General features: G+C 41.7%; 2 protein-coding genes across 2 annotated transcripts; both read right to left on the reverse strand.

Annotated features, from left to right (window-relative positions):
* Positions 1-4,365: 4,365 nt before the first annotated feature.
* On the reverse strand, positions 4,366-6,489 carry LOC104597498 (cytochrome P450 93A2-like). Its single transcript, XM_010259076.3, has 2 exons — positions 5,472-6,489; positions 4,366-5,341 (listed from the first exon to the last, which is right to left on the reverse strand). The coding sequence occupies exons 1-2, from the start codon at positions 6,402-6,404 to the stop codon at positions 4,694-4,696; spliced, it is 1,581 nt and encodes a 526-aa protein (XP_010257378.1). The 5' UTR covers positions 6,405-6,489; the 3' UTR covers positions 4,366-4,693.
* A 4,281-nt stretch (positions 6,490-10,770) lies between these two features.
* LOC104597497 (cytochrome P450 93A2-like) lies at positions 10,771-14,380 on the reverse strand. The gene is made up of 2 exons (XM_010259075.2): positions 13,392-14,380; positions 10,771-11,556 (listed from the first exon to the last, which is right to left on the reverse strand). Exons 1-2 carry the CDS (start codon positions 14,301-14,303, stop codon positions 10,915-10,917), a joined length of 1,554 nt encoding a protein of 517 aa, XP_010257377.1. The 5' UTR covers positions 14,304-14,380; the 3' UTR covers positions 10,771-10,914.
* Between the last annotated feature and the right edge of the window lie 4,355 nt (positions 14,381-18,735).

An 18,735-nucleotide genomic window follows, 5' to 3' on the forward strand; every position in this document is an offset into this window, starting at 1 on the left:
GCTGATAAAAGACCTCGGCACCACATAAGACCCAGTCGCCTCTTCGGCATGGGCAAAATCAAGGATGAGGAGAGTGGACCGTGAGTCGCTCGCAGAGCCCAAGGGCTAAGGTGTCGAGCTAATAAAAGAACTTAGCACCACATAAGACCCAGTGGCCCAAGGGCCAAGTCGGTAGCACCAGCCTCCTCATCGCCGCCCTCCTCTTCGGAGTCTGGGTTATCCAAGGCCTGGCGGGCCATGTCGTCTGTGATCCTCCAGGTGGTGATGACACTTGTGTCGAGGTCGGGGTATGCATGCCTTATCAACCACTTGCTGAGCTTAAACCCCCTACGGTAGACCTACAACATCACGTCGTCAAACCTAGATGACTTGACGTAGTCGATGATGGCTTGGACCTTTGTCTCCCTGAGAACTTGATCGAAGATCTCGGTCTTTTCCTTAATGTCAGCTTTGAGGTACTCTACCTCGTGCTCCAGGGCCCCCTTGGCTTCCTTAAGTTTCTGCACCTCGAGCTACGAAGCCTCCTGACCCGCCTTGAGGCTCTCCATCTCGAGCTTTAAGGCCTCCTGGCCTTTTCTGAGCCTGTTCACCTCAGCCTTCAGCCTGTCCCTCTCGCAGGCTAGCTCCTCCTTCTCTGACAACAGAACTTCAATGAAGCTCTTCTGAGCTGCAGCGTCACCTTCCAGCTGATGGATCTTACACCGAGCTGCCCTCAGGTCAGTATGAGTTGCGCGAGATGACTCCTTAGCAGCCAAAGCTTGCTTCAGATATTTGTCAGACTGAAGGGTCAACGGGTGCATGACGGTGTTCACCTGGCAAAAGGAGGTCGGTCAGTACCAAAGAGAAAAGGACGAAAGAATGGGAAAATGATGATTCTTAGAGTGTGAACTCACCACCATAGCATAGTTGCAGCGCGGGCCCCAAGCTGGCCAGAGGTGAGATCGGCCCAGTCTGTAACCTCTACGGGGTAGACAACCTCTTTACTTTTTTGGAGGCTACACTAGGGGATCAGGATGCTCTCCTCCTCCTCCTGGCTCCCCGAGCTGGACACCGCCGTCTCAGCAAAATGATGAGCCGATTCTTCGGAAGCCTTAGCAGCAGCTTCGGCGGGATTAGGAGCTTCGGCAGCAGCCCCAGTTGGCTCAGCGACCGGCTCTGCCGCCACCTTAGGCTCCTGAGATGGTAAGTCCCCCTCCAAATCTATCACTGGAGGGGCATTAGGGAGCTCGGGCTTCGAGATGGGAACTTGTGGGAGCCCAGGCCCCGAAGAAGGAACCTGTTGGAGCCCGGGCCCCGAAGAAGGAACCCGTGGGAGGTCGGGCTCATGGGTGGGGGTAATTGGGGGCTCAATGCGCGCCTTCTTGGCGGATCGCTTCTTCCTCTTCTTCATCTGGCGAAGGAGCCTCTGACTGGTAATCCTCTCTTCCTCCATGGGACCTGCAATAGAGCTCGGTGTCACTAAGCTTGAAAACACTTAGCTGATTAAGCGGGACGCTAAGGTAAAAATAGACCTACCCGGGCTCAAACCGGCCTGAATGAGCTTCTCTTCGGCAATGTAATCTTTGTGATAGAACTCGACCTGAGCCCATGAGTGGAGTGTTTCCCTCGTCTTCCTGTCGAGAGCAATGCCGGGGTCTTGGGTAACCACCCTCCAGTTAGTAAGGAAGGGCCACCCCGTGCTGCTCCGGACTACAAAGTAGTCCCGCTTCCAGGCCGGGACCTTGCTTGGGAGTTTATGTAACAATTTGAAGCCCGGGCGAGGGGACATATAGTAGGTCCGCCTGTGCTCGGGGAGAACGCCCGAGGCGCTCTTCTTTATTGACAAAATAGAACAAAGGATATCTATATCTAAGGGAAGGTTGTATTCGGAACAAAGGGAGATAGTCCCGACCACTTTTCGAATAGAGTTTGGGTGGAGCTGGTCCAGCGTGACATTAAAGCGTCTCAACACCTCGGGGATAAGGGGGAGAAGAGGGAGACGAAGCCCGTCGACGAGCTGCTCCCTAAAGATCACAATCTCATCCAGACTGTGCTCCCAAGGGAAGTTGCCGGCAGGAAGACTATATGAGTATTTCCTGAGGTAGGTTGAAGTGCTGGATGAGGTGCTGAAGTCTCTCCAACGTCATAGTGGACGAACCGAACTGATCTGGCACCCGACCTCGGTGGGAAGTGGACGCTAGCCTACCCGAGGTCACCCGTGCCTCGTGGACGGTTGGGCAACACCGGGGTCACCCTGACTCGAGGTACCCACCTCGGGCTCGTCTAAGAGACTATCCCTATACATTGAATGAAATGAACTGAAAAAGGAGAAAGGGAGGCTCGGGGACTCACCGAGGAAAAACGCAACCGAACTAGAACTGGACGAGTTAGAAGACCCGAGCTGAAGACTCCAGACGCGAACTCATGCTAGACGAAGGATACTTAGTGGCGGAAGAAAATGACTAGGGTTCCCCACTATTTATAGCCGCTAGGCCCGGGCACCAACGATCAAGATCGAAGCAATCTGACGGTTCTCAAGAAAACCGGCTGCGTGGCTCTTGAGGTGAAATCAGTTTAGCGCGTTTTTTGGCGTCTGCGAAGTCTAGATCGCGTGACTTCCGTGCGTGAGTTGTACGCAGCCCGGGTTTTTCCTTCCGAGTGAGTCGAGCGACAGACCAGTTTGGCCAATGGGTTGCCCGACAGGGTGCCATAAGCGCCGAGTCAAGTCCACCCGGCGCACCGTGAACTCCCCGCGCTGGGTCAGCACCCCCAGCACAGGGAGTGGGGGTCAATTGATGGAGGGTGATTCGGCCCGACCACGTAGCACAGGGACATGTGCGCGTGACCTGGCTTGACGAACAGCTCAGCCTAACCACAACCGTGACTCGACAGGAGGGACTCGCCGAGTCCAACATTGGACGCTCGACGGGTTAAGCGACTCGTTGGGGACTATCCCACCAAGTGTGGGTGATCCCGAGCTCCTCCTGGGGCCCGAACTCCTCCTGGGTCCCGAGCTCTTCCCGATGAGCTCTAAGCCTTTCCCAAGGGAACACCCCGATCCGACTTGGGTGTCCCGAAGTAGGGACACCATGACCCGGCGCCTTTGGCTCCCCTGTTGGGGATGCGCCTCAGGTAGATAGCAACTCGGCCCATCACCAGTACCTCGACATCAGGAAGTTCGGCAGAATGCAACTCGGCTCAAGATTGTCCGAAGGTCCTGAAAATATCTCTCTGACAACACCTGCCGAACCTGGAGGCTGCACCCCTACCTCTTGGCAGGCGGCGCCCTACCTACCACCTCTGAAATATGTCTCATACCCGACAGGTACACATCCTGCAGAGACGACCCATGCTTGCCACCTCAGCCCCGAAAACAGCGGCTGTCACAGGAGGACAATGACGGTTGCACCCGATCTGGCAGTGGCTGTTACGCCTGAATTGGAGGCCTGTTATAAAAGGACCACAGCCCCCAAGGGGCCAAGGTAATCTCAATCTCTGCGCTTTCTACATTCTTAGCTTCTTCCATACTTTCCATTTTCTTACAGAACTCTAACTTAAGCATCGGAGTGTTCCCACCGGATGAAATCCCCGGGGATCCTTCATCTCATCCTTCACCTCAGGTACCCTCCATCGCCAGTTAGGAATCAAGTTTCGGCCAGCTAAGAGTGCCCGGATCGCGCAGCATCAGATTGGATATAAGTAGATACAAATTTGATTAGTTTATATTCAAATTCAAGTCAGATATATATTGGAATTCATATTGCAATCGCATATTGAATAGTTTATATTCAAACGCCTCCCCATTCCCCAACAGTGGTCGTAGACAACAATTTGGGCTTCGGGCTCAAGCTCGGGCTTGGGCTTTTATGAGGATCGGGCTTGGGCCTGAATAAATTATGTTGATAACAACATGTGAAAGTCCAGCCCGACCTATGAATAAGTCTATTTCACGGTACGTACTAGAAATGGGAGTGGGTGTTTAAACCTTTTCTCTTGGCATCCCAAATTTATTTTTTGTCGATGAGATGGGGCGTTCCCCATTGTGAGATGATTTACAAATAGGCTCAATACGAGTTGATCTCTTAGCCAATTCAGCACAAAGCCACAGCATCGCCAAAGGAACATCTTATGCATGCAATAATTTGTTTTGATTCCCAATTGAGTCCTTGGCTTCCTTTTTTATCATGAATACGGGCACATTCTTCATGGGTTTGTAATTCTGGACAGTCTTTTTTTTTTTCCTGAGCATCAAACTAGCTTGCTTCCCTTCACTTGTTTCATTCATGCTGGTTTAATTACTAGAACAAGATCTGAGAGTTTTTGAAATATCTCATTCTCAAAACACACAGGATGTGGCAAAGACAATTGCAGTTCAAATAAAGATTAATAATAAAATTTGTTTCTACATTAATGAACTTGATTGAAATGAAGGCCACACGTACAGTTTTCCACTTTTCAAGTGCTTCTGGAACAAAGCCTTTGCAAAATACTGAATAATTAAATGGTATATTAACTTAGAGACAAGGAATAACAAAGTAAGGAAAGTGGTACTCCCTCTCAGGCTCTAAATAGAGAAAACAAAGACAATCTAGACATACTAGATGCATGCATCATAGACAGGTAGCTAGAATGGGCCGGGCCGGAGAGATTATTATTATTATTTCATACATGAATCAATATTTCTCCTTGGCGTAGACATATCTTATTAATTAACTCAGGTTATTGGCAATGGATTCAGGCGGGGTACAGCGTCACAGATCAAATGATGGGCTCTTGGGAGAGTAATTGAAGCACCCTCTTCCATGTCTACTTTTGCTTGCTTTCCTTCCCCAAACTTCCACTCGAAACACTGAATCATGCATGCCAGACCTGTTTGTACCGTTTGTAAGCCAAGAGTGAGTCCAGGGCACATCCTCCTTCCGCTTCCAAAAGGAAGGAATTGATAATGTTGTCCCCTAACATCTATCTGGCTTGATTTATTGCTGCCACCATCTTCAATCATCATAAATCGTTCTGGTTGAAATTGGAGTGGGTTGTCCCAGTACTTGGGATCTCTTCCAATTGCCCAGACATTGATAAATGTTCTGGTATTTCCAGGAATGTCATAGCCCCAGAGTTTGCAGTCTCTAGTCGACTGTCTTAGAATTAAAGGGGCAGGAGGGTGCAGCCTCAACGTTTCCTTTACAATTGCTTGGAGGTAAGGAAGATTAGGGATGTCTGATTCTTCCACCAATCTACTCTTTCCGACCACCAAGTCGATCTCTTCTCTTGCTTTCTCTAACACGGATGGGTTGTTTATGAGCTCTGACATTGCCCATTCAATTGTCATTCCAGATGTATCAGTCCCTGCTAAAAATAAGTCCTGCCAAAATATATCAAAAGAAATTACCCATAACGTACGTTCATTTGTATAATTGCTTTGGTATTATTCATAAACCAGCTGCAGCTGTTAAATTGAAAGACCACTCATCTTACAGATCTAATTGACTTACCAGAATGAAAGCCTTGATGTTGGCTTTGGTTAACCTCATCTCAGCTTCCTCGTCTTCAGATATATCAAGTAATAAATCAAGTAGAGTCTTTACGCCATGATGATTACCTCCATCACTAGTACTACCCATCTTCTTCTTCTGGCTCCGAGCCTCCTCATGCTCCATTATGATCTTGTCTATGATATTGTCGAACCTCCGACGTGTGTCTTTCATCTTCTTTCCAAAACCTTGTAAATCCAAAACTTTGCAGAGTCCAATGTAATCTGACAAGTTAAACCTACCGGCGAGCTCTAATGCATCTTGTGCCACCATTATAGTTTCCTCAGCCTGGTCTTCTGTTCCGGAGCACCTCGTGTTCATCGTCATTCTTGTAACTGTGTTATTTGATAGCCTCATGACTTCTTGGCGAACATCAATGGCCTTACCGAGGATGGACTTATCGAATATAGATTGTAAGAAGCGGTGCAGCTCTTCCTTTCTAAGTGGAATAAATTGGTTGAGAATCTGACCATTTAGGAGCTCCGACATGCACAGCTTTTTCATGAATCTCCAGTAGGGTCCATACGGAGTGAAGATGAAATCGGCTGTGTCGTATGTTATATAGTTTGTAGCAAGAGGCACTGGTCGAGAAGAAAAGTCAAGCTCCTGGGACTTGAGCATTTGTTTTGCTATTTCAGCGGAGGAGACCACTACACAAGAGACAGAGCCAAGAAGAACGTGAATCAAAGGACCATAGCGGTTGGAGATCTTTTGGAAGCTTTGGTGAGGGATTGAACCAATGAGATGCAGGTTTCCGATGATAGGTAAAGCTAATGGGCCTGGTGGAAGGTGAAGTTTGTTTTTGTTTCTCATCTTGTACAAGATGGATGTAACCACTACTATGGAGATGAGCCCTAGAAGGAAATCCATGGCAAAGCCTTGAGTGTCAGCCATGGTCGGAAGGGATATGGAAATGATCGAGATACAATTAATGCAACATTGTTGGTGGGATATGGGTTAACGTTGCAAATATCACTCCTCCTCTCCTCCTTTTATATTGCTACTTCAGCGACTTTTTTTTGGCTCAGTTTAATTCTAGTGCAAATGTTTGCATTCGTGGAAATGTCAGAGAACTGCAAGTGGGTTTTAGACTTTAGATCGTGTCAAGTTGTCCAGTATTTTAATTAGAGTTATACAGAATATCGAAGCAAGCCAAAATCAGTATAAAGTTAATCGGCCATATTCTTCCACGGTGTGTTATTTGTCAAAATGGGTCCCAAAAGTTCCATCGTAAGACCAGAGAATGGAAGAAGAAATTGGATGTGACGGTTTTTGTTTTTCTGTGCAAATCTGTGCGATCTCCGGCTGTGAATGCATCACATGGAAAAGGGATGAATGTAGAATGAATGAATCAATACCGCCTTCGCCGAAATTCACCCCATGTATAGTTATGGTGGCCGATTGGACAGCCTCTCTCTCTCTCTCTCTCTCTCTCTCGATAACGTGCTTTTCTCTCGTCTCACCACAGTACTCAGAAAATGGAAGAAGAAATTGGATGTGACGGTTTTTGTTTTTGTTTTTCTGTGCAAATCTGTGCTATCTCCGGCTGCGCATGCATCACATGGAAAAGGGATGAATGTTAAATGAATGAATCAATACCGCCTTGGCCGAAATTCACCCCATGTATAGTTATGGTGGCCGATTGGACAGTCTCTCTCTCTCTCTCTCGATAAGCTGCTTTTCTCTCGTCTCACCACAGTACTACTTGAATTAATTTCAGTGCATTACCGAAAGAAAAATTCCGCTGATGATGTCACCGGAGTCACCTTCCAAGTTCCAACGCAGTCTCACAACGAACTGTTGGTTGAATTCAACAAGTGGGTCTTACACTCTTACTAGCCGTCAATGACGACTCTAGGGTGTCCCTCTCATAATTATATGGTTGGGAAAGGAAAACATGAGACTGAATTGAAGATTGATTTGATTTGGCTGTTGGCGAATGATCATTCCCGTAAATTTTGATTTTCTTTATGTATGTTTCTTGCTGAAAATCTATATGAAGATTTTAGTTATTCCTTGACATTGAATTCGTGAATTGCTGAAAACAAAAAAGTGCATCATTTAATTTGTCTGAAAATCAAAAGGTTATCTAGGAACTACCCAAACCGCTATGGATATAAGAAACAAAAGAGTTGTAAAGCCCGGCTTTACTGACCATGACCATGATATGAGTTACATCAGTATCTCTTATGCTAAGAAGCCTAAGATAGAGTAGTAGGGAAAGACTGTGTTTGGTTAAAAAAAAAGCCCCACGATTTGGTTAACCAAACCGTGAGCATCCCTACTCATTAAGACTGTGTTTGGTTTGAAGGAAAAAGTAGGAAAAGAAAGGAAAATATAGAAAAACCTTTATAAAGCTTGTATACACTTTCCAATGTTTCTGTTCCTTTCTCTACCTTTTCCTTCAAACCAAGCATAGCCTAAGGGTAGGCATGTTGTTTCCACTCCATTGTATCGGAGGGTCATGTAATGCATCTATTTTCTTATTCTAACATAGCTACTTTTCAAAGTCTTTCTCCGATGGCATTACATATTTCCACCACCATCAGTCTGAAGCCTTGTTTTTGCATGCGAAAAGTCTCAGACCCATGCCACCTTCATTCTTCATTCTACACATTTTCTCCCAAGAAATATTAATGTATCCATAGCTTTGCTCTTTGCTTCCTTTCCACTAGAAATGATTGAGTTTATTTACAACTTTTTTCGGGAGCAGATTAATCAACATAATGTAGGTTGAGATACTGCTATGACTTTAATTAGAGTTGTTCTACCAGGGACAAAATTTTAACTTGCCACGTGTTCAATCTCTTCTCTATTCTGTCAATCAACTCATTGTATGTGGCACTCTTACTTTTCTCATCAGCTAACCATGATCCCAGGTATTATGATTACTTTTGACTTTATTAAAATGCCCTAACACCGTTTTATATCTAATTAATCTTTCATGTTCTGCAATAATATTAAAACATTATGGGCAAATGGGTAATTAACAAACCCTGCGAACTCCTTTTATGACAATCAAGACAACACATCAATCATTGTTCATGTTAGAATTGGGACACTCGTATGCATAACCTAAGGATCCTAACCTTGACCCAACTGATCGAATAGTCTTCTTTGCCGCCATTAGTGCTTTTACCAAAATAAGTTTTACCACGTGGCTTTTGTAACAAACAAATTAATAGAGACAGAGATTCTAAAGTAGGGAAAATGTATGATGCCGGAAAAACATGATATAGGAAAGGCTTTGATCAATTACAACCTTCCATAAATTTATGGTGAAAATCAACCTAATTGGTTCCTAGTTTTATTATATCAGTCAATTGGTTGTAAGTTTTTTGCGTACCATGTCTTTTTGACATTATAGTCTAATCTTCCGAAGTGAAATAAAATTCTCTCAACCCGTAGAAGGTTATAAAAGCAAGCCAGAAGCCACCCTACATTACCATCTCTATGATTTTTCTTCTTACCTCTGCTGGTTTGCTGGGTGTGGGTTCAGTCCATATGAGTGACCCATTCTATCTTTTAATGCCACTGATCTGTGCCCCACAATACATCTCCATTGTGTATTGGGAACATCTCCCAATGATGACATTATCACTTTTGATACTATCATCGGGAGATGTTTCTAATACATAGCAGGGATATGGTGAAAGTCATAAAGGTTTCATTTTTTTTTCTTATCAACCGTTGGATTCATGTGTGAATAACGTATGAAGATAATCCCAAATTGAAAATAAATGAGAGGTGTAAGGGATTTACATAGGGCTGTCAACAGGTCAGTTTTGGGTTGGAACCAGGTAGAACCAGTCCTGAAACCTACAAAAGAGCCCATGGATCCGGAAATGACCCAGACCCTATAGGGTCTGTAATTTTGGACCTAGAACTAAACTGATAAGTTCTTGGGACAATCGGGTCAAACCCGATGGACCCGATTATGCATGCTAATAATACCCCTGCTAAAAATGCTATTAAAACATTGTAAAAACCTAAAATGCAATAAAAATATCAAAATATTTAAATGAACGAAGATTTCACATTTCAGAATAATATTTACTGATGACACCTTGGTAGACGAATGGACATCCAGTCGCCAGACGTACGAATGACGATAGTGTTGTGCGATGGCTGATGTGCCTCCAGCCTCCACTCTCTAGACGGACATCACCGTAGATCAAAGTGACTGAGTCACCACTTACCAGAAAACTGGTTCTTTGGCTTTTTCAAGTTTCGATTTCGAATGAGAACTAAAAAGAGAAAAGTGAAAAGACCAGTCTTCAAACTCTTCACTCTTCTGAAACGAAAAGGTTTAGCCGTTTAGGGTTTAGGGGCAGCATTTCGGTAGGATTTTGAAGGAAACCCCACCAAAATGACACTTTTAACCCATTCTTCTGGGAATATAACATATCACACACACATATATATATATATATATATATATTAAAATTTAATAGTATATATATAGAGAGAGAGAGAGTTGAGTGGGGTCAAAATTGGTTTGAGACAAGGTGGACCCGATTCCAGCCCAATAGTAATTGGGAATTTTTTTAAGACCCAGAACCGATCCACTGAAACAACTTTTGGAACTAGAACCAGTCCAATCGGTCCAGGCCCATTGGATCTGGCCCGACCCATTGACAGCGCTAGACTTACTTACAACAATGACCTCTAACCCAATAAGTGATGTCAATTTTTGTGTGCAAGCCTATATGCGTGCACATGTATGAGCCCCAGTGCTACTATTGCTGCTAAATTCAAAAAGAATGTAGGCCAAGAAAAAAAAGGTGCTACTAGTGTTGCTGCCAAGAAAATGGTAGCCGACTCGGTTTCTGTAAAGGGTCTCTTTGGTCTCTATTCACTTGTTCAGCGTTCGAAAGTTTGTTCAGATCAGAACCAGGTAGAACCGGTCCTGGAACCTATGTGATATGCATGGGCTTTTTCAAGTTTCGATTTCGAATGAGAACTAAGAAGAGAAAGAGTGAAAAGACCAGTCTTCTGACTTTTCACTAGGTTTAGCCGTTTAGGAGTTAAGGGCAACATTTCAGTAGGGTTTTGAAGGAAATCCCACCAAAATGACACTTTTAATTCATTCTTCTCTGAATATAACATATCACACACATATATATATATATATTAAAACCCAACGGGGCCTTAATTTATTAAAACCCAACGTTGCTATGGAATCAGCTTGGTGCTGTGATAAATTCAATAAAAAGAAAAAGAAAAACAAAAGGTCTTTTGGAAATATTGAAAGCCGTACATTAACTTATATATATGTAGGTATTAAGTAGTGAGTAAATACAATGTCACTACCTCCCACTTATTTATGAGGGAAGAGATTATTATTATTAATTTCATACAGCAAGACTTTTCCCCACGGTACTAAGGTAGACATCTTTTCAAATCAGGTTAATGGCAATGGATTCAGGCGGGGTGTCGCGACACAAATCAAACGATGGGCTTTTGGGAGAGAAATTGACACACTCTCTTCCATGTCTACTTTTACATTCTTTCCATTTCCAAATTTCCACTCGAAACACTGAATCACGCTTGCGAGAGTTGTTTGTACCGTTTGTAAAGCAAAAGAGATTCCTGGACATATCCTCCTTCCGCTCCCAAAAGTCAGCATTTGAAAATGTTGTCCCCTAACATCGATCTGATTTAATTTATTACTTCCATCTTCAATCATAAATCGTTCTGGTCGGAATTGGAGTGGGTTGTCCCAGTACTTTGGGTCTCTCCCAATCGCCCAGACGTTGACAAAAGTCGTGGTTTTTGCAGGAATGTCATAGCCCCAGATTTTGCAGTATCTAGTCGATGATCTTAGAATTAAAGGGATACCGGGGTGAAGCCTCAATGTTTCCTTTACAATTGCTTGGAGGTAAGGAAGATTAGGAAGGTCTGATACTTCCACCAATCTACTCTTTCCAACTACTAAGTCGATCTCTTCTCTGGCTTTCTCTAATACGGGCGGGTTGTTTATGAGCTCTGACATTGCCCATTCAATTGTCAGTCCAGATGTATCACTCCCTCCTAAAAATAAGTCCTGCAAAAATATGAAAAGAATCTAAGTAGTCACATAATGTATTAGCGTTAAAATTCAATCTAGACGCACAAAAAAGGAGGGACATTTTCACTTCATCATTGATAATTTGTTATGTCCCTATAAATTAGGAGTAAGGGAGAGCAAGACAAGAAGAGAACTTGGATGGATACAGTTAGTTTGAATGTTGGAAACTGGAAACCCCAACTGTGCAAGAATGAGTTCAGAGATTCTTTTGAATGTTGGAAGTTGGAAACCTTAGCCATGCATGGATGAGCGGTTGATAGATGCCATTTTGTGAAAGTATTTGAGAGAGAAATATTGAGATTGGGAGAGGAGGATTTCAAATGCAAGCAGAGATTAAAAGAAACCATAGAACCTGAATAAGACAATGAAACATAAAATGGTTAGAAGTTGAAGAAGACATTTAGGTTATGTTTGGTTTGAAAGAAAATGCAGGGAAAGGTATGGAAACCTTTACAAACTTTGTATAGGTTCCCCTGTCTTTTCCTTCCTTTCCCTACCTTTCCTTCAAATCAAGCATAGCCTTAATGAATTAATGGTGGAGAGACGTGACTTTCCGTTAAAAATGTTAAAATATTAATTATTTTTTCTCAAGACATCATTATGTACAAATGGGGGAGGGGTTTTGTATGGATTCCAGAACTCCTGTCCACATAAACTCTGACCAAGTCTACCCACATAACATCGCAGTCACACAAGGAGAACATCTCATCCTCCTAAATGGTATTATACAGGGGGAGATTTTCCAATTCATGGGGGTAGTGTATTGTAGGTAGACATGGGCAGAGTTCTCGTGAACAGGAGATCCGGAGTATTTTGTATGCCTTATCCCTGAAAACAAATTCAAATGCCCCACCCCGTCCTGCCCTGAACTCTATGCGGATAGAAATCTCAATCCCATTCCCGTCCCCACAAGGAACGTTGTCCTATCCTGCCCCGGTCATTCCTATTTATATGTTTGTAAATTTACTCTTCTATTTTTTTGAAACCTGCAAGGCCCATGCATATCATATGGGTCCCCACTACTTACAAAATTAAAGCTTGAAAAAAACATTAAATCTCAGACTTGTATGACCCCTGTCCAGGGTTTTTAAAATTGACCCGAAGACCGAATCTGTCAGGGGTCCGGTTACTGGGTCAAACGGTCTGACCATCTGAACCGAATGATTGGCCGGTGTAACCTAGATAGCAAAAGTCAAAACACATGCGTCTATGTATCTAGAGAGAGAGAGTGAGTGAGTGGATGGTAAAATTTGGATGAAAAACATGTTCAAGACAAAGAAGATGGTTGAAATGAAGGGCAGTTAGGGTTTAGATGAATGAAAGGGGTTTTGAGTGAGAAAACGAAAAAAAGAAGATAAAATGTGTCCCCATCAAATTCTTATATTAGGTATCATCCATTTCTTTCATGTTCATTTGTAAATTTCTTCTCATTAATTATGCTCCAGTATTTTAGCCCCTGATAATTGTTTCCTTTCAGTTGCAGTTGTAGAAGAGACAGTTCAATTGAGACACCGCTCATATTTTTATATGGAATTATATATATATATATATATATATATATATATATATATATATATATATATATATATTTGTCATAGATTCGATTTTAATACCGAAAAGACATGATACCAGAAAAACTTATAGTTAATCAAATGTTATCATAAAAGAGGTGACAGATCATATTCTTTAAAATTCATGGGGTTCTTTGATTGGTCAAAGCTCTTCTGGTTATCATAAATTTTTCTTTTAAAAGATGTTCTTCTAAGAGTTTGGGGGAGAAAGATTAACAGATCGAGATCAAACTGTCTTACCAGAATGAAGGCTTTGACGTTGGTTTTGGTCAATCTTATCTCAGCTTCTTCATCTTCATATATATCAAGTAATAAATCAAGAAGAGTCTCTACGCGATCACCTCCATCACCCATCTTCTCCCTCCTGGCCTCTTCATGGTCCGTGATGATCTTGTCTATGATATTGTCGAACCGGTGACGTACGTCTTTCATCCTTTTTTTAACACCTTGTAGATCCAGATTCCTGCAAAACCCAATGTAATCAGACAAGTTAAACCTACCGATAAGCTCAAGAGCGTCTTGCACCGCCATTATAGCCTCCTGAGCCTGATCTTCTTCTGCAGAGCACCTCGTATTCATCACCATTCTTGTAATTGTGTTCAACGTTAGGCTCAAGACTTCTTGGCGAACATCAACGGGCTCAGCAGTGCAGGCCCTCTTGAATATAGATTGTAGGAAGCGTTGTAGCTCTTCCTTTCTCAACGGAATGAATTGGTTGAGAACCTGGCCGTTTAGGAGCTCCGACATGCACAGCTTTTTCATGAATTTAAAGTAGGGTCCATACGGAGAAAAGACAACGTCGGCACCATATGTTATATAGTTTGTAGCAAGAGTAATTGGTTTATCAGAAAAGTCATGATCGTGGGACTTGAGCACTTCTTTTGCTGCCTCAGCGGAGGAGACCACTACACAAGGGACAGAGCCGAGAAGAAGGTGAATCAAGGGGCCGTAGCGGTTGGAGATCTTATGGAAACTTTGGTGAGGGATTGAGCCGATGAGATGCATATGCCCGATGATAGGTAAAGCTAATGGACCTGGTGGAAGGCGAAGTTTTCTTCTTCGCTTGTACAAGATGGATGTAAGTGTAACCACTACTATGGAGATGAGCCCTAGAAGGAATAGCATGGCAAAGCCTTGAATGTCATCAGCCATTGTCGGAAGGGATGAAAATGAGATACAATTAAGGCAACGATGTTGGTGGGATAGGTCATAGGTTGCAAATTGCACTCCTGCCCTCCCCCCTTTTATAGATGGTATTTCAGCGACTTTTTTGCCTCTGTTTATTTTTTCTTCACCCTCAATTGGTTTATTTGTTAAAAAGAAATCCAAAAATTTCACAATACAATAGGAATAGAAAAATGAAAAGACAAAAACAATTTGAACTTAACGCTCAGTTTGGAAAAAGAGTACAAATAAAATATGTATAATGCAAATAAGGGTTTCGAAATATAAAATATATTTTCAAGTTTTTTCACTCTACGTATATATGTACTCTTTCCAAATTGAGCATGACGGTTTTTGGATTTCTGTTTCTGTGCAAATCTGTGCGACCCCACCCACCTTCATACATCACAAGGAAAAGGGATGTTAAACGTGATGGTGCACGATTTGTGCTTCTTCCTGGAGGATAGTTCGGACGTTGTGCTAGTGAGGTTGCTTAGTCGAGCTGCAAGACAAGTATGCCAAAGTGTCCAGGGTGTTTCTCAGTGTGGGCACTTCAATGCTTAAGTTAGCGATTTGTATGATTGTTCACAGAATGTTAAAAACCGCTCAGACCGACCCAATTCGACCCGATGTGGCCGGTTTTTAACTTAATTTGGTTGGTTTCGTTTTAAAAATATGCATAAACCAATCGATCGGTTCGGTTGCGGATTATAACTTTGTAAACCGAAGTAAACCGACCCAAACTGGCCACATGAATGATGCTTGCATGTTCTAGTTTAATCTTCGCAAAAAAAGCAAAAACGACAAAAGTCTTTTTATGAGATAACGTGCAAGAGGGTGGATGTGTGAAGTCAAACCTGAGTCTTAGGCCTAGCTTTCAGATATAGAACCACAAGTCTGGATTTTTAATGCTAATAGGACAGTAGTAAGAAGTCTAATCTGAGCCTTAAGCCCAGCTCTCAAGTATAGTACGGCAAGCCTTAGGCCTAGCTCTTAGGTCTAATCTGGGCCTTGCAGGTCTGAGCCTTAGGCCTAGCTCTCAGGTATAGTATGGCAAGCCTTAGGCCTAGCTCTTAGGTGTAATCTGAGCCTTGCAAGCGACATCAAACTTGACGAAGTGCTTGATGGCTTCGAGACGAAGTTTCGGTTGAAACTGAACAAACCGACTGATCGGTATTTATTGCAAGTCGGTTTTTTATTTCTCTGAGTTGATTTTAGTTGATTTAGTAGTCAACCCAACATAGTCGGTTCGATTGAAAAAACTATGTATAACCGAATCGAACCAACCCGTATACAGCCCTAGCGATTCCAATTAGGGAATATTTTCAATATTTATATCAGCTTTAGAAAAGGGATGTGTTATAGACTTTAATAAAGGTAAAGATTCAACTGTGACGTATCAGCTTTAAAAAAGGGGATATGTGACTTTTATCACTGATTACAGTATTGTTACTTCATGCACCATATAAAATTTACTGAGTGCAACTGGACTCGGTACAAATTCTATTTTATTTTTGTTTCAGTAGGTATTTCGTATGATGTTCTGAATTTGTAACAGAAAAAAAAAAATTGTGGTGGAAATAGTTACAGAAGATTTTACATCAACCAGGAGAACAGATCATAGTTACAGAACATATATACAAATCAAAACGTCCTAAAACTAAGAATACATGACCAACTAATTGTCATCACCAAATAAAAAAATAAAATCCAAGTTAGTTAGTCAGCCATAATTCTTCCACATGATGTAACCTGTGAGGATTGAATTAAACCATCAAAGGCTTTCATGAAAGAACATTTAAAAACGATTGAATCCCAAACATTTGAAACCAAATCAGCCCCCACAACGTCCTACAGTACATTCTGGCCATATATTGAAAATATCTCCGAATGATAATCCCAGAAATGAATGATATCATCATTGGGAAATGTTCTTAATACATGGGAGATGTGCTGTGGGACGTTGTGAGGAGCAGATTTAAATTCCACGGTAGAAACAGAAAAATCTGTGCGACCCATCCCCCAAAATAACAGGGGATGTTAATAAACCAATCTTCACTGAATCATCCTATCTATACTCTGATCGATCGTCTGTTGGACAGCCAGCCTTTTCTCTCGTACCAATTCTTTGAATTCCGATGCAGATGTATTTGGTCACCTTCTAAAGCGCTACCTCCCATTGAACCCGACAGGTGGCTCTTTTCTAGTGAGCCGTCAGTGTTGATTCTTAAGCTCGCTTCAGGTCGATAAAAATTGAAGTCACCAAGATGAGTGTGACCCCAAGACCTGAATTGAATTCGAGTTCAATGCCTCATCTATATTTGTGTGGTCCATAAAAAATGATTTTTCTTCTATGAAAAAGACTTTTCCTTTCTCATTAATTTTCTGATAGGCGAAATGCAACATAAAGAGATTTCTCTTAGAATAGACGACAGATTCTATAGTTATTTGTTTTAGATTGTTGTTTTTTCTTTTCTTTTCAGTAGACCTGTTCATGGGGTGGGCCAGGTCAGGCTTTGTATATGTATCAACAGAATACACTGAGCCCAGCCCTCATATAAAGCCCGAGCCCGAGCCCGAGCCCAGCCAGAAATTTGAAAACATATTTTTTTTCTTTTTATTCAATAAAAAAGTGTTTTATTTATATTAAAAACCTTCAAAATTCAAAAATAATAAACATCTTACTATTACTTAAAAAAAAAGAGAAGAAAAAATATTGTATATATATATTTTATTAAATAAAATATATTTTTATTATTTAATATATTGTATCAAATTGGGCTCAGGCTCAGACCTGGCTTTTTTGCGAAAGCCCGAGCCTAGCCCGAAAAAATGTTGAACCTGGTGCTTTAGGCCCGAGCCCGAGCCCACAGGCCTAAAATTATGACCAAGCCTGACTTAATAGCAGCCAGCTTGTCAGGTTACCCGACCCATGAACATGTCTACTTTTCAACAAATGGAAAGTAGATTAGGGTCGAAAACTGTAAGGAAAATAATAAGTGGATTTCTGCTCCTGGGGAATCTCGACAGAGTCAGATGGTAAAGGTGAGTGGAGAGAATGTCCCCCTAGTTGTACTTTACCCTTCCTTTTATAAGGGAGGTCCTTAGACTTTAAGGAAAAGGATTTCAAAAAGGGTTTCATTTCTATTACGTAAGGGAATCCTTGTATTTATGTTGATTGTCAAGGGAACCCCACTGGGATTTCGCCACATGTCAAACGAGATCTTCTAAGGATAAAGTTCATATTTATATATTTATTTTATGAAATTACTTTTTTTTTGTTTTATGATATGTTTAATATTTTTATATTTTTACTTTTATTATTATTATTTTCATTTTTTTCATTTTTCCTGATTATTTGACATTTATATGTTTTTTCTTTGTTCTTTATTATTATCTCTTTGGATCCATCTGTTAGTATTCTGTCAGCTAAACATTGTATAATGTCACTTCTCATGCATTTTTGAGATCATTATACGGAGTAAAATCATCACTAGAGAATACCATCATCGGAAAATTTGAATATATCATTTGTTGTCCATGTGAGAATGTCATCATGGGGAAAAAGTTCAATTAGCTGAGAATGATCTCAATGTATTTTTGGCATTATGTACAAATGGACCAAAGTGTTTATTTTTTAAAGTTGAGGGGGTATTCAAGTGATGCAATTGAAAGTTAAGAAGGGGTTAATTGGGGTTATCCGTGTCTTAGGTAGATTTAACATTGGATCTTCTCTATCGAATTGCCACTCCTCCAATCTACATTTCCATCACCTTAATTCCGTTGAAAGAGATACACCACCACACCTTGTCATTTCTTTATTTGGGAACCTATCCACTAGTAACTAGTAACTAGAGGTGTTAATTGATGTAGGACAATTAGTTTGGTATTGTTTCAAGGATACTTGGATCGAGGTTTTGTGAGAGTTTTGGATTTTGCCGTTAAATACAAATGAGGTCCAACAAAACAATTGCGTATTTGACACGAAATATGCTTTTGATTATTCAACAAAACAATTGCGTATTTGACTGCCTAGGCCCTAATGATTTAACGAAAATGCTTTATGAATTCTCGTGCAGTCATAAAGTGCTTAATGTAACATGTTAGTTTTCACAACCTCTCCAACAATTTCAACCATCCTGACATAATGCTTTTGACCACGATAAGTTTTTTGAAGGAACGTTAAGCAATTGCATTATCAATTATCAAACAAAGAAAAGTCCATACAACGGTGAGTAGCTCCATCTGACCCACTACTGGAAAAAAAGTCTATAAGCCATCTCGGAGGAGACTTGAACCATACCGGACTCCATCCTCAACATGCCTACTAGCTAACAGATGAGCAAAATCAAAGGAGTTTGGGATCAAAACCAGTGAGGATCTCTATCTTCTATATGTATTGAGGTTTGGATTCTGCTAG

This window comes from Nelumbo nucifera, chromosome 7 (assembly GCF_055504915.1).
Source record: "Nelumbo nucifera cultivar China Antique chromosome 7, China Antique-T2T, whole genome shotgun sequence".
Classification (NCBI taxonomy): domain Eukaryota; kingdom Viridiplantae; phylum Streptophyta; class Magnoliopsida; order Proteales; family Nelumbonaceae; genus Nelumbo; species Nelumbo nucifera.

Excerpts from the sequence above, each read along its gene's own strand:
- LOC104597497 (XM_010259075.2), bottom strand. The coding sequence starts at position 14,303 with ATGGCTGATGACATTCAAGGCTTTGCCATGCTATTCCTTCTAGGGCTC. Across the intron at positions 11,557-13,391 it reads ACGTCAAAGCCTTCATTCTG|GACTTATTTTTAGGAGGGAG; the intron begins GTAAGACAGTTT and ends ATATTTTTGCAG.
- LOC104597498 (XM_010259076.3), bottom strand. The coding sequence starts at position 6,404 with ATGGCTGACACTCAAGGCTTTGCCATGGATTTCCTTCTAGGGCTCATC. Across the intron at positions 5,342-5,471 it reads ACATCAAGGCTTTCATTCTG|GACTTATTTTTAGCAGGGAC; the intron begins GTAAGTCAATTA and ends ATATTTTGGCAG.